The 15,736-nt window shown below is 35.0% G+C and overlaps 1 protein-coding gene across 2 annotated transcripts in view; it reads left to right on the top strand.

Annotated features, from left to right (window-relative positions):
* The window catches only part of LOC132124488 (partitioning defective 3 homolog), a 474,703-nt gene that overhangs the window by 159,072 nt on the left and 299,895 nt on the right, over positions 1 to 15,736 (top strand). For both annotated transcript variants that reach the window (XM_059535542.1, XM_059535540.1), the window contains exon 3: positions 3,341 to 3,524. In XM_059535542.1, the coding sequence (XP_059391525.1) occupies positions 3,341 to 3,524 (184 nt within the window). The remainder of the gene's footprint in view (positions 1 to 3,340; positions 3,525 to 15,736) is intronic.

The following is a 15,736-nucleotide window of genomic DNA, read 5'->3' as shown; positions in this document are numbered from 1 at the left end:
CAGTGCTGACAAACAGCCTCTTGTTTCTGGCAGGACGCGTCCATTCTTATCTTCTTATGTCCATATACAGAAACTACAACTAAGGAAGGAAACTGAAGTTTTGTATTGCAAATTTGTGATAGAGCAGAGCTGAACTGAGCCTGTAGCACAACAATAGGCCTTGAACAATCTGTGCATTTAAGATAACAGACATGTGGATGCTTCTAAAACCCTGCAATCTCTTTGTCTCAGACTGGAGCTGTTTTTCAGTGACGGTCACTCAAAACTTTATTTTACTGCGCTAGTTCTGTCTTTTTTCATTTCTGTCTTGTTTATGCTTTTCTCTAAAAGGATAAAGATGTCATGGATGTGAGGCATATTCTGGATTTTTTTATGTATATGCCAGGAATTAAATATTAGTGGTGTTTTAGACTGTTAGTGAGTTTTGAGTTCCAGAAATTACAACCACTGCAACTCTTTGCAACAGTTTGTAGTCTTCAGCTGTTTGATTTAGTGTGCTAGCTAGGGCTGGGATAAACGATTATTTTTTAAATGATTAATCTAGCGATTATTTTTCCGATGCATCGATTAATCTAACGATTAATTTTTCAGACCGATTCGATTTCGATTATCTCCCCATTAATTGACTACTAACAATTTATACATGTTGATTTACATATCTGAATGAAAAAAACATGAATTCCTTAACATTGCAATATATGTTTATTGCTCTTAAAATTACAAAATAAAAGACTGACTAAGAATGCATTACTTTGCACTTGTATAGAGATAGCATTCAATAAAACCTTGAAGCCTTGAAAACACATAGCTTACTGAAACAAGCTTACTGAACACAGAGGGCCTAGCTTACTGGAAAAAAGTTATAAAATAACATCAACTTGATGTATAGCATTCAATAAAAAAGGTCACCCAAAATACTTGTTTAGAGCAATTGAAAGAATACAGTTACCAATGTAAACTTGAGGGCTTTAAGCTAATACAGAGAGTGCTTTTACAAAAAAAAAAAAAAAATTAACAGTGGGAGCCAGCAGCCTGTCATGGAGAAAAAAAAATCTCTGAATGCTCCACGTGAAACTTTGGCGTTCCGCCCTTTTTCTATCGTGTTTAATGATTCTGATTAATATGTACAAGGGAGGGAGAGAGCAAGAAGCGCTCGTGTAGTTTGAAGACTGTGAGTGCGCGCAGCCGGGGCTCTCTCTCGCACAGTCATTCTATTCTACATCACTCACCGATCAAATAAGGCTTTGACAGCCGCCAAAAAAAAAAAGATCAATGCAGAAAAACCCCTGGATTAGTAATATAACACGTTGGACAGAATGTTGATCCGGCCATCGTGTATATTCAGGGCACATAAGGTAAACGTTTTGCAAACTTTTTTAGAGAAATAAAAACCGGTCGATGAATCGATGCGCATATTTTGCGTCGACGTATTTTTTGCGTCGACGTCATCGATGACCTCGACGCGTTGTCCCAGCCCTAGTGCTAGCTATTAGTACACACCAGGAAATGATTAAATAGTTAATGAAATACATTTGTGTGTATACAAGTACAGCAACAAGGTAGAATTTGATTCTGATTCTTCAGATTCTGAATCTTTTTCTTAAGAGACCAGATTTTAAAAAAAAAATGTATCTTAAGATTTGTGTTTGTTTGTTTGATTATTTATTCCTTCCTACTTCTGAAACTGCTGATTTCAGTTTTGAGTCTTGTGATTCTGTTTTTGAATCTGTTTATTCTGATTCTCTGCTGATTTTTTTAATTGTATAATTCTGATTCCAGTTCTTCTGATTCTGTATCTCTTAATATTGTTTCTGGTTTTGAAACTACTCACTCTGATTATTATTATGTTGATTCTGACCAGAATAGTTTAAAATCTTCATGTGGTCACCTGAAGTTACTGTATAGAAATGGACATGGTGACTTTTTTTTTACACTCTCAAAAGCAGTTTGACATTTTCTCACTGTAAGATCTCTTCAAACACCAGAGAGCTGTAACTATTGGCTATTCATGGAAGTCCCCATAAATACCATGTGGCTTATAAACAAATACCCCATGTGATTATGAGTGCAGGCTGAAGTGACTGAAGTGAGCTTGTTTGTGCTGCAGCTCTCCAACTGAGGAGTGTGTGCGCAAAACGACTGAGCTACACAATTAGCAAACAGACATGCAAGAAATGTCAAGAAATGTCATTCAGATACAACTGCATGAGATAATGATACTAAAGAGAGTTAATATACAGCTATTCAAAATTATTATTAGGATTTTTAGATGATCATTTCTGATATTTTAGTACTTGATGTTTTTTTTCATGGTTCTTTTAAAATCAATGTGTAATTTTCTTTCTTTCCTAAAACCGCCTATGCAAAAGAGGCTCTGTAAGGGGATCCCTCAAGCGAGAAGAGCAATGGTCATAGCAGTCTGTCAGCACATCGTCTTAAGGGCATTCATTTGTCATGCTTTAAATGTGCAAAGGAAAAAAAACGAGAAGTCACTTTGAATTAGGATGATTGTAAACCATTTTAAAATCAGAGCATGAGTGAAAAAGACAGTAGAGAAATGTATAAGTGGAGTCCTCTGGTCACAGTTCTTCCTGCTAGTGAGGAGTAAATAGCCAAATGTGAAACACCGAGCACCATCATTTATGAATCAACAGATGCAAACTGCTTCACACAATAGCGTCTCTGTGATGGCTTGCTTGTGACTTGCTGGTTCCATTTATTCCGGTGGATGTGTGAACAGTTAATGTCTGCAGAAATCAGGACAAAAGCTGATGAATTAACCTCCCCGCTAACTCCTCTATGCTATTTTCTCCTTTTTGGAACATTATACAGTGCAGGGGTGTGTGGCTCCGAACAGTTTTCCACAGTGCACACGCTCACAATTTAATGAAACCACTTTTTTTTTTGTTTTTAAATGTATCATTTAAATCCTACTTTCTCACTCTCTCTCAGAAAAGGAGATGACCCAGAGGAATATTTTATTGCTCACATTAATAATAAAATAAATATATAAATAAAATAATACATATTAATAAATAATAAAATAAAATAAATATATTAGTAAGAAATAAATATAAACACATTAAAATTACACCTTAATTAAATTAAAGATTACAATTTAATATAAACTTATTCTGTATATATATATATATATATATATATATATATATATATATATATATATATATATATATATATATATTCTTTTTTTATATTTACATTTTCTACAGAATAAATGTCTCTGTATACATGAAAATTGATGTAGGAAGGTGGTCGCTCACAGGGTTTTTACATATAATAGATCATCCAGTGTAATTAACAACTGTGTGTCTGTCTTTAGCTGGTGGCGGTGTATGAGGAGCAGGACCCCCATCATGGCGGGGACGGCACCAGTGCCAGCTCCACAGGCACCCAGAGTCCAGAGCTCTTCAGCACGGGTGAGATCAACTCCAGCAACCTGTCAGCCTTCCAGCCCTACCAGACCAGCAGTGAGATCGAGGTCACCCCATCGGCCCTCAGGACCAGTGAGTGACCATCCATTCAAACTCTAACACTGTGTTCTATCCAGACGCAACCTGACAAGTCTCCAACAGCAAATACCCAGAATCCTTAATTGGATTTCATTGTATTCTGATAAAAAAAAAAATGAATTTGATTATTCAGATTTAGTTGATTCTGTTTTTTACAGGTCTTCTTCTGATTTGATTCTGGTTTTAAATCTACTAATTCTCATTGATCTGAATCTTTCTGATTTAATTCTTCTGATTGTCAGTCTGCTGATTTTGAATCTACTGATTTTGATTTGATTCTGATGATTGTCAGTCTGCTGATTTTATTTTCGGTTCTTATTTTGAATCTACCAATTATTGATCTGAATCTGAATGTTCTCATTTTTTGTTTGATCAGTCTAGTCGCCAGTCAGCTAATTTTGATTTCTGATTTTTAAATCTTGTTTCTGATTTTTCAGAATCTTCTGACTTTGATTCTGATTTTGAAAGTACAGATTCTGATTTGATGGTTCTGATTGTCAGTCTGCTGATTTTTATACTGATATGAATCTACTGATTATCATTGTTTTGAATCTGAATCTACTGCTTTTGAAAATATTGATTCTTATTTGTTTCTTCTAATCATCAGTATATTGGTTTTCTTTCTGATTTTGAATCTTCTGATTTGATTCTTCAGATTTTGATATGATTCTGATTGTTCTGAATCTAAATCTTCTGATTTTGGAAGTAACACATTAAGCTGTTTTCACACTTGGTTTCATTGTTTGCGGTGACCCACCGTTAGTAGTAAAAGTTGTGGAAAAACTTTGTCATAAACTATAGTTCGATCAGCGGCCTGCTCTCTGACGAGAGGAGGTGTGTGGGTTTGTAGAGCACAGTGTGCGCTCTGGTAAAGTTGTGTTTGACACTAGACGTACGGGGACTGACCTTGACAGGAAGGTGGGGTTGAGGGGGCAGGTGAAGTCATCAAGGGAATCGCTGCTAGAGAAGAGTGAGACACACTCAGTCAGTTGTGGAGAGAAGAGAAGATACAGCTCTGATTAACTGTGACAGCTCAGATTCAGCCTGATCCACACACACTCAAGAGTTCACCTCATGTGAATATATTTTAATTCATTCGGATTTTGTGATTGAAAAAAGAATAAAGCTTTGGAGAATGTGGATGTATTTCTAATTTTATGATATGGTGTGCATAGAAACATGATGTTAGCAGAAGAGGAGCAATTGTGAACTGAACCATGCATTGCTCTCCAAGAAAACAACCTCTGTTTCTGTCCTGGTCTCTTTCCAGAGCACACACACACTAGTTGTAACTCAGGTCAATGTGTTCCTATGTTACCAGGCTTTTCTACTGTCTATTTGAACCACTGATTTTATTTATTTGTTGTGTCTCAGAGGGAGGTCTTGGGTAAAGCAGACCCGCTGTGTGTATTCCCCAGCATCATGCGAACGCTGCCGACAGGAATTTAATTCTGTTATATGTGTGTGTGTGTGTGTGTGTGTTTTTGAGGGGTTTTGTACAACATTTCTCCAAAATACACACTGCAAATGTTCTTCTAATGATCCTGTGCACATCTTCCATGTGGTTTATGAATTTCTATAAACTAGAATAACCAGATTGCAAAATCAGTTATTATTTAATACTTAAGTTATATATTTAATTATAGCATATAGAATGAATGCTTTAATGTGATTATTTTTAATGCTAAACATAATTACCAGGGTTAGTGTTGTCGTGGTACCAAAATGTCAGTATTCAGTACCAATACCAGTGAAAATCCACAGTTCTCCATACCAAACCAAAACACAATAATACATTATAATAATAGTTATTATTATTATAATTATTATTTTTACCATGCTTTCATTTAATCCAAACTGTGTACATATTTAATAGTTATTCAGCCAAGAATAAAAACTAATGCTGGGTACACACCAAAAGATAATCGGGCAAATTTTGGGCCGATTTGCCCCCTTCCGACAATCCTAGCTATGTCCCGATTATCTTGATGGTTCCACAGATTATCTTATCAAATTTTCTCTTGGTGTGAGGTGTGTTAAGAGTGTACGAACCTGATCGGAAGAATGTCGGAGCCGCCCCGATCACGAATCGTAAATAATCAACATGTTTAAATATTTACGATCAGAAATCCTGATGTGTGGGGGTATCCCGAGGACAAACAGTGCATGCTCTGGAGATTATCACTTGAAACGAAACAATATCCAATCAGAACGCGAGATAATGGAAAACGAAAGCAGTCATGGTGCAGCACAAAGTGAAATTGATGTGGACAGCAGAGATGGAGGATCAGGGTATTGATTTGATCCAAACACTATCATTGCAATTTCTTCCTGCATATCGTCTGCCATGCTTATTCAGAAGTCTCGCGAGATTTTGCGAGATTTCCTGTGTTCACAGTCGAGACTCTGGTTGAAAATCTGTTCATGTGTGGTGTGCTGTCTTGGTCACATCATGGCACACCACACACTATAGGAGCAAAATGGTTAAATCTAGGATTTTTTAGGATCTCATTTTGAAAATCTTATAAGATGTAAAAAATTATGTGTACCCAGCATAAGTAAGTCAATGCACTGCCGGGGAGTGAACCGCGTCAGTGAATGAAATATCACAGTTTGCGTTTTACCCAGAAACTGGCAGCACGTAGCCTAGATTTATGCTCTCAGATTGAATGGAAATCTTATACAGTATTTCAGTTTTTGGATCTAAAATAGTGATTTTGCTTTAACAGCTGTCAGCCATGTCTGTATGCAAATGAGCGCTATGATCTTACCCAGCACATTTTTTATTTTGGTGTCACATGCGATATTTTATCATATATCATTTATGCCATATATAAAGATAACACTCTATCAGATAATGTTTTCATAACAATATAAATCTATGTATTCCAAAAAAATTATTACCAAAAAATATTTCTTGAAACATTACAACATATTCAACAAAAAGCTCAAAGACAAAAAATTTTATCATTAGAATATGTCCAGTTTAATTTAAGTTTTTTTGTTTAGTTTTTTTTGTCCAAAAACAATGGTGTAAGTATGATCACTTATTCTTTTATATATTTTAATAAGTGCAGCTCAGAATATGTATGTTGTTTGTTTTTTACATAAATATATATACGCTAAAAAATTATGGAACATTATTTCACCCATATTTTGACTTGTTTTCACAAAAGTTCTTGTAAAATTTAAAGTAGAGATTTTACTTGCTTTATTTAATATGTTTTCTATGTATATAATATACTGTCTTTGACCCATGTATAATTTCGGTTTGTTTTAGTCGATACAATACACTTGCTGTGTTCCAAACCATACTGAGCTCCAAACACAGAGGCATCATGCACCTCAGTCTGATCAGATTCAGTTCTGTATGTATCCTTCAGTCCCAGAATGCACTGCAACAAACAATACATTAATTGTATTTCATTCATTATATAAAGTATCGAGTTTTTAGCTAATTAAAAAGTACTTTTTCATCCAATATTTGGTCTGAAATGGTCTTATTGGAATATTGTGCAGTTGGGATGAATTAGAAGTGTAAGGAATATATGCTTTTTCGAGTAACTTTTTATGATGGGTAGCTTCCTATCTAGACAGTAGACAGCAGGACAATGTTTTGGAATATTACCAATCTTTGTATTCTATTTCTGAGTCCACATCAAGGTTCAATCTTACAATTTATGTGAAATTACGGTGTAATGAAACAGTTCCATTTTTGTAACCTTCATGACTTAATTTTACATTTACATTATAATTTAAGAAATTGCAGTGACATTGATTATTTTATCTGTCATTTTTTTCTTTTATATTTAGAGAATTTTACACGACAGGATATATCAGCTTCCCATTTATGATGCCAAGAGAATATGACATTTTCTGCTTCCAAATCTCTGAACCTCAGTTTGCCCTCAGCGACCAGCTGTCTTCATCAGTCTTTCTTGCTGTCTTATATAGATGATAATTTAAAGTGAGAAAAAGTGAGAGTTGTTCTTGATGAAAAAAAAAAACAGAGAAATCCTGCCGGGACCCCAGGAGAAGGAAGCTGAGCATATCGCTTCAGCAATAACAGAAAATCAGAGCTGTGGCAGCGGTCCTTGAGTTCGCCAGCTGAAGCATATAATCACAGACATTTAGAGTTTCCCACTTTCCGAATTCGCATTGATTGTTCTTCTTTGAAGTAAGAAAAGGGGGAACGAAAACTCTTTTTCTACTTATTACTTACTTGTTTGATTATTACCAAAAAAAAAAATACAAATCTTTCAGCAGAGGTCAGGGCAACTAATAATTGGATTGGTGATGAGATGTAAATTATGGTAATGAATGTAATTTGCTTGTAATTATGGAGAATCAGGCATCCGTCTGACTTGCCTGACTCCAAAGCTTAATCTTGCGAAAAGTCGAGAGAAAGAAAGAAAACTTAAAATCTTTACGACATCGTCTGCTGGTGTTGAATCTTAATGACTGTGCGCCTCCATTGGTCTGTCTGATTTATTTGCAGTGCAGTGGGAGCGCTGGCTGATATTTCTGAAGTGTTTGTAGTGTGTAGGGAGATGTGGAGCGTGTGTGGAGCGGGGGCTGTCCCCGGTGGGCTCCGAGACTCAAGCACTCATTAGTAGGGGAGTGTGCTGTGTTCAGGTGCTCTACCCTGGGGCTCGCTGGTTGACACGTGGCCTCTCTCCATCACATGTCCTGGATCTCTTTAGCTTAGCTTCAGTAACTCTCCCCAGCAACCCTCATGTCTTTCTCACCTGCGCCATCACTCTCCCTCATTACTGAGCCTCCTTCTCTGCTCTCGCTCAGCACATCCCATCATGCACTTGGGAAGAGCACTTTAGTTGTTTGTTGCTTATGTAATCATCTCTTGCTGAAAGGAAATGTTCACAGAGAAATGGCAATTTTGTCATTATTGCATTCGTACTCTCAGTATGTATAAGTCAAAAATAATTGTGCAAACACTGAAAATGAATAGGGATATTTGTTGATATCACTCCAAATATTACAAAGAAGCAAATATACATAATATATTATAAAAGTAGGGCGCGGGGTAAAAAATTATCCATGTGATAACTTTCTGTGAGGAATGAAAATCTTCAGCATTGCTCTCAAATATCATTTGCATCTGTGTGCAATACACGACTATTCGAACATTTTTTGGTTGGCAAGTTATTTTATGCTTTTGGTAGAAGTGTCTTATGCACCATTCGTTAATTTGTGTGTTTATTTATTTATTTATGTATATATTATAAACACAGTAACATAGTAATACTATGGCATATTATTGCAATTTTAATATGTTTTTATATAAATATTGTAACAATTAGTGTATAATTTATTCCTGTGGTGAATTTGCTGAATTTTCAGCAGTTTTTTAGTGTCACATGATCTTTCAGAAATCATTTTAATATGCTTATTTGCTGCTCGATTAACTTTTATGATTGTCATCCATGCTATCATATTTTTGTAGAAACTGTTTTGAAAATCGAAAATGTTTGTAACAATGTTAAAACCTTAACTGTCACTTTTGATAAACTGATACCTCATTGCTGAATAATAATAATTAAAAAAATTGTATAACAGTAGTGTATTTTGAAAGGTTGCTCATTGGTTGACATATTTGCCTCAGCTTTGATTTTATTAAGGGTCAAATATAAAGTTTTCATATGTCAACTTTAAGTGATTGTAACAAAGTTTATATACAGCAAAGTTAAATTCTATGGTATGATTTTACTATGTTTTGTATGGAAAAGAATAGAACAAGCATTCTGTGAATTATTGTTTTGTGTTCCGCAGAAGGAAGAGAGTCATGTGGTTTGTAACAGGTTCATCCCTCCGAAATAAACACCAGGTGGAAAAGGACGGACAGTGAATGACCCTCCTGTTTGGTATCAAACCTCACTGCTGTTTATTTTATGTTGGTCCATTGCTATATTCCCCTGGAGACAAACCACAGGGAGGTTCCAGCCTGATCGAGGGTCCAGTTACAATCGTACTGAAGTATAGGGGACATAAATGCAGTGGCGGCTAACAGGGGCTTCCCTGCCTGTGCACCCTTTACGCCGATGACACGCCGGATCCTCAGCCATTAGGAGATTGCCTGCAGGGGAAAGTGCAGACACCTACGGGCAGGCCAGCATTTATATGATCAATTTGTTTTGTGGCTGGCCGCTGGGACACGTCCCTCGCTCTCCTCCTCTTGCTGTGGTCTGGTAGAAGTCATTAGGAGGATGTGTAGGGACATGGACACTCCACACAATGCCAATATTGTTAATGAAAGACTAGCGTTTCACATTCTAGCTAGATGTTCACGTTGTCTGAAGACATTGTCAGTGGTTCAGGTTTTGATCCTGTGGTGTTGTGTGCTGTTAGGATGTTGCTTGTGTTCTGATTGGTTGCTGGGGCTTGCTATGTGGTTGATAAAAACCAAAGTATACTTTGCATAATTTGACCTGCATTATATAAGGGCTAGGGTTAGGGGTTTGTTCAAATCACTAACACTAATAAACATACAATTATCAACAGCACATAACAGTTTTTTAACTTTTGTTATTAAGTCGAACAATAATATTAAAGTTGCACAAATTTATTTTAAAATGCACATGATGATGCATTCTTGTACCAGTGTTAATTTAGTATCATTGAGGTACTATTGTAGTTTTAATTAGTATTTTGAATATTTACATATATTTATGTGTGTATGTGTGTGTGAGACCCTGGACCACAATACCAGTCTTAAGTGTTAATTTTTCGAGATTTATACATCATCTGAAAGCCGAATAAATAATCTCTCCACTGATGTTTGGTTTGTTAGGAGGACATTTGGCTGAGATACAACTATATGAAAATCTGGAATCTGAGGGTGCAAAAAAAAAAAAATCTAAATACTGAGAAAATCGCCTTTAAAGTTGTCCAAATGAACTTCTTAGAAATGCATATTATTAATCAAAAAGGTATTAATCATTAAGTTTTGATAAATTTACAGTAGGAAATTTACAAAATATCTTCATGGAACATGATTTTTACTTAATATCCTAATGATTTTTTGGCATAAAAGAAAAATCTTTTTTTTTTAGGCTATTGCTAAAAATAGACGCACACTTAAATTGTGTCGCTCCTCTCGCTAAAATGGTGTGCTGTGCACTCACAACTCTCTATGCTCATGCACTAGATATTCATGCTTTTCGCACCTTTCTATTTCTAAACTTTTCTGTTCACATCTTTTACCATGTGCAGTGTGATATATATATATATATATATATATATATATATATATATATATATATTTTATATATATAATATAATATATATTATTTATACTTTTATATATTTTTATTTATATATTATTTATACTATCAAATAACTATAACTATTTTACTATCAAATTTTGTTTTAAGTATCAATATAGTGTTATTTATGGCTTTAATTGTATTTTCAGGTTTAGTTTTAATTAACTGTAATAACCCTGGCTTCTACTGCTAATACTTACATCACTTTATTTCACCACTTTTCACTGTTGTCTGAACCTCTCTCTCTTCTTTCTCGTTCTGATCCAAAGGCTTTGACATCATCTTTCGTTCTTTAAATAGCAAGAGCAGTATCAATGCGCATGGCTGAAGGCATCTGATTGGCCATCAGTTTAGTTTTTTTTGTTTTTGCTATTGTGAGTTTCTCTCTGAAGATCCAACCATCACGTCTCCTCATGCTAATCAGGCTAGCCCTCAAGCATGCCAAACGGACCTCCAACCAGATGCCGAAATGGCCTGAAACCACCCCACTAAAATCAAGTTGAACGCCTGTGGCATTTCAAAAAGTGACTTTTCGCTCTTTGACATTGAAGTGCCTTTTTGGGAGAGCGTTGAGCAGTCGATTATTAGCTGTGTCATCTCTTCATCACGCCACCCTGCTGCATTAGCAACGGTAACACTAATAAACGCGTGGGGAGCGGTGAAGACCCTGGCATAGCCTTGACACTGGAGTGGGTGGAAAGCTTACCTAATTCAGACTATTAGTCATAGAATTATAAAAATGCCAAAGTTTAATCTAATGCTTATATTGAAGGCATCAGTTTGCATTATTTCAACGTATGTTTTAAATAATCATGTTTAACAGAGAAATCCCTTGTGAAAAACTACATTACCCATGATTCTCCAGAGAAAATCCACCAATCAGAGAGTCGCAAAGAGCCCCGAGCTCTGCTTACTCCCATGAGGCACTCCAAATCTATTCAGACTCCTCATGCCCTCAAAACATTTAAACATTGGGTCCACAACTTTATAAGAATGATCAATTTAAATATATGAATAAATATGAAATGTATATATATGTATATATATATATATATATATATATATATATATATATATATATATTTTTTTTTTGTAAATAAGGTTAATATGACAGCTACATTTTAGATACCAGCAAAATTTCTCAATAACACTGCAGAATACTAAGGTAACTTATATAGGCCTAAGTAAAAAAATAAATAAACAAAAATAAAAATTCTTATTTTTATTTATTTTTTTTACAAATAAATAAAAAGTTAGTAAAACAAAACTAAAAAGCAAAGGACAAATAAAATAGGAAAAAGACACCAAATTAAAAATATAAAATACTGAATACATTTATGCAAGCCTATATTATTCTAACAGCCTACTACTATGGCGTTATTTTTGTGCCACAATCCTGAGCGAGTAATTGTACGTTTTGAGCACAGAGAACTATATTTTGCAAGCACATTACATTATATTTTGAACAGAAATTAACAATTGCAATTAACAATTTGCTTGAGCAAAGAAAAAACGATTCCGTGCTCAATAAATGTATTTGCTTGTTTGCTATTATCCATATTAACGTGCAGTAATAACCCCTCTCACGCAGTTTACTCAGGTGCTCTCTCACAAACTTATTATCTGCGCTCCTGTCAAGTCCCTCTCTCTCTCTCTCTCAACCTTTTAATACTGTGCGCGCTCAACTCTTGACACACGCTCGCTCAACTTACAACAGCGTTACAAGTGTGCCACAAAATCAACCAATCGGAAAATTAAAGGTCAATTGTGATTGGCTGTTGGTCTCCAATCAAATCGCTAGTAGAACCAAAGCCCTATCATTTCCTATTTAGAATTCCTATTCCTATTCAGCACGTCTTTTCATTCTTTCGGCAGAATAAGAGTCAGTACGAGTGCGGCACCAATGTCTGAAACCACCACTCACTGTTAATTAGAATAATATTTGAAACAGATGTGGCTGGGCACATAATTCGTGCTGCTGTGACTTGCAAGTGGCCCCTTTAAATTATTTCTAGGTTATAGTATTGTATGAATATTGTCCCACTGTAAATACAGTAAAAATAGTTCTGTCTCCTTGGATAAAAGTGGAAATAAAAATCAATAATAGACTGAACAGTTCCATGATAATATGTCTGTAACATTTATTACTTTCGTCTTTTAAGTCTAAAGGCACTAGGTGTTTGTGACATTAATAAATAATTGCCAAAATTAATATAGTTAAATTTATGAAATAAATTAGAAATATTAGTTTTATTACATACTAAATTGAATGATGTTTCTCTTCTTAGTATTCTTTGTTGGGCTTGAGAAAGCCAACATATATTTAAACATTATTATTATTATTATTATTATTATTATTATTATTATTATTATTATTATTATTATTATTTATAAGAGTAATTGACATCGACTAGAACTTTAATGTTTCACCAAATTCAAATTCACCAAATCCTAGTGACTTTTGTTACCCGAGCAATGAAGGCCTTAACACTTAATGTCCATTAGAGGGGGCAACAGGATTTCTGTTTACAATAGTTTAAGTAATAAATATATACATGAATTTCATGTGTACTGCCATGAATATGCCATATCTGTGTACAAGAATAAACTTCACACTTCAAGCTGTACAACTACTTAAAACTTCCCAATCTGGCTTTTTCAACCTATCTTCAAATTTATTTTAAGATATAGTTTTTAACTTTTATTTTTCATGAGCTGTATATTTTAAGATGTACTAGGTGTTGATAAATCACATGCAAAGAATGTAAAGAGCTTTGACATTTTTTTTTTTTTCATTCGTTATTGAATTCTAAATAGGAAATGAAATGATCAAAACGTACACGGACCAGACGGGCTTTGGTTCTACTAGCGATTTGATTGGAGACCAACAGCCAATCACAATTGACCTTTAATTTTCCGATTGGTTGATTTTGTGGCACACTTGTAACGCTGTTGGAAATTGAGTGAGCGTGTGGCAAGAGTTGAGCGCGAGAGAGAGGGACTTGACAGGAGCGCAGATAATACGTTTGTGAGAGAGCACCTGAGTAAACTGCGTGAGAGGAGTTATTAGTGCACGTTAATATGGATAATAGCAAACAAGCAAATACATTTATTGAGCATGGAATTGTTTTTTCTTTGCTCAAGCTAATTTTTTTTTTCTTCGATTTATTAATTTCTGTTCAAAATATAATGTAATGTGCTTGCAAAAAATAGTTCTCTCTGCTCATAACGTACAATTACTCGCTCAGGATTGTGGCACAAAAATAACACCATATACTACAGAAATGTATAAGGCTAACTGAATGTAAAATAAAACAGGATATTCTTCTCTGTAAGAATTAAACATCCTTTGTTTCTTATTAATGCTAAAAACAGTTTTTAATTCAAGAGCAGTGAGAGATTTTTTTCTTTGTATTTTTTATATTTGATTAATATGAAGCATAGAGATGGGAGAAGGAATATTAGCCTACTTGTTGTCGCTTTTTTGATTAATTTTGATTAATTGCACAGCCCTAATATATGCACAATTTGCAATAAGTTTAAAATATATTGTTTTCTATATATATATATATATATATACAATCAACAACTTAAAAAGTTGTTTAAGTTTTCTAAAAACCTTCTAATCAGCGTTTGTACTGTTGTGATTCTCCTCAAAACTGGTTGGCTTGGTTCATAGCTTATAGCACTTTAATGAAGACTTAAAAAAAGAAAAAAATCTCTATAGGAAAAATAAATGCAAAAAATACTAACAGATCCATCACCATTGCAAAAAAGTCAGCAGCTACTGTTACACACTATTGTGAAAGGCACAATATAAATAAACTTGACTAGACTAGCAAGCACCCTCGCAGTGACCCACAGAGTTGATTTTGCATTGGTAAACAACACTGATTTTCTTCAGCCTCCTCAGATTATATAACTGTTGTTTTGTCTGCTATGATTGTTTTTGAAGCAATTTTGTTGTCTGATTTAAGGTCCGTCATGACCTTGCAGATAAACTTGATGGGTTTCATTGATCTTCTCTCTTTCTCCCAAAACACTGAGGTATCGTTGCATATATCCACCTCTTGCTTCTACTGTCCCTCGTTCTCCTTAGTGTTTACATGCTAAGTCAACTCCTACGAGAGAAAGCAGCAGTCTGTTAGCCACCTGACTCAGCTCTTCAGCAGAAACACATGGTGGATCATAAGCAATGTCACCCAGTCATCTGCATTCATCTGGCACGGTGCATTTCAAGCCCTTAATTCAAAGGCTGACTACAAAGCGACGTTCACTTTACTGGGATCTACTTTGTGAATACTAACTATGACAGGAACACTTTTCGTTCTGCCAATTCCCATGGTGCTGTCAGAATGAAACACCCACATCATCTGTGCTTGTGTGTGGAGAAAAACATGCACAAGCATCAGCAGTCAAAACTCTGGAGTTCATTAGAGTTTCTAGTGAGCATGTCTCCTCTGCTCTTTGAAAGTTTTCGAAAGATTTTGTCTTTTTTATTTTTTTTTCTAGTCATGAGGTTTCAGAGCTGAGGATCGGCTTAACCAGACTCTCATTAATCTTCTAATGATCTGTGATTAGATTGCAGTACTCTCTGTTCTCTATTCAGCCTCGCTCAGATATGCGTTGCAGAAAATTGACTCTGCCAGTTCCCAAACTTTGTTTCTGTCTTTCTGTGCTTTTGAATGCAAGTCCTGCCATTAAAATTAGATTTTAACACATTCAGATTAAATGGAAATGGTCTGTGTCCAAGTCTGAATTCGGGTAGCCGCATCTCTTAAGGTGTTTTGAGATTTTGCTGAGAACAGAAAGTTTTCTGCTTTCCTCTAGATCAGTGGTTCTTTACTCCAAGGACACTGTCCACAACAATATTCCCCTTGATTTTTGTTTACGGGATAATGTTTAAAGAGATGGATTTTTAAA

This window comes from Carassius carassius, chromosome 42 (assembly GCF_963082965.1).
Source record: "Carassius carassius chromosome 42, fCarCar2.1, whole genome shotgun sequence".
In the NCBI taxonomy this organism is placed as follows: Eukaryota; Metazoa; Chordata; class Actinopteri; order Cypriniformes; family Cyprinidae; genus Carassius; species Carassius carassius.
This window is presented reverse-complemented; position numbering and strand designations above follow the sequence as displayed.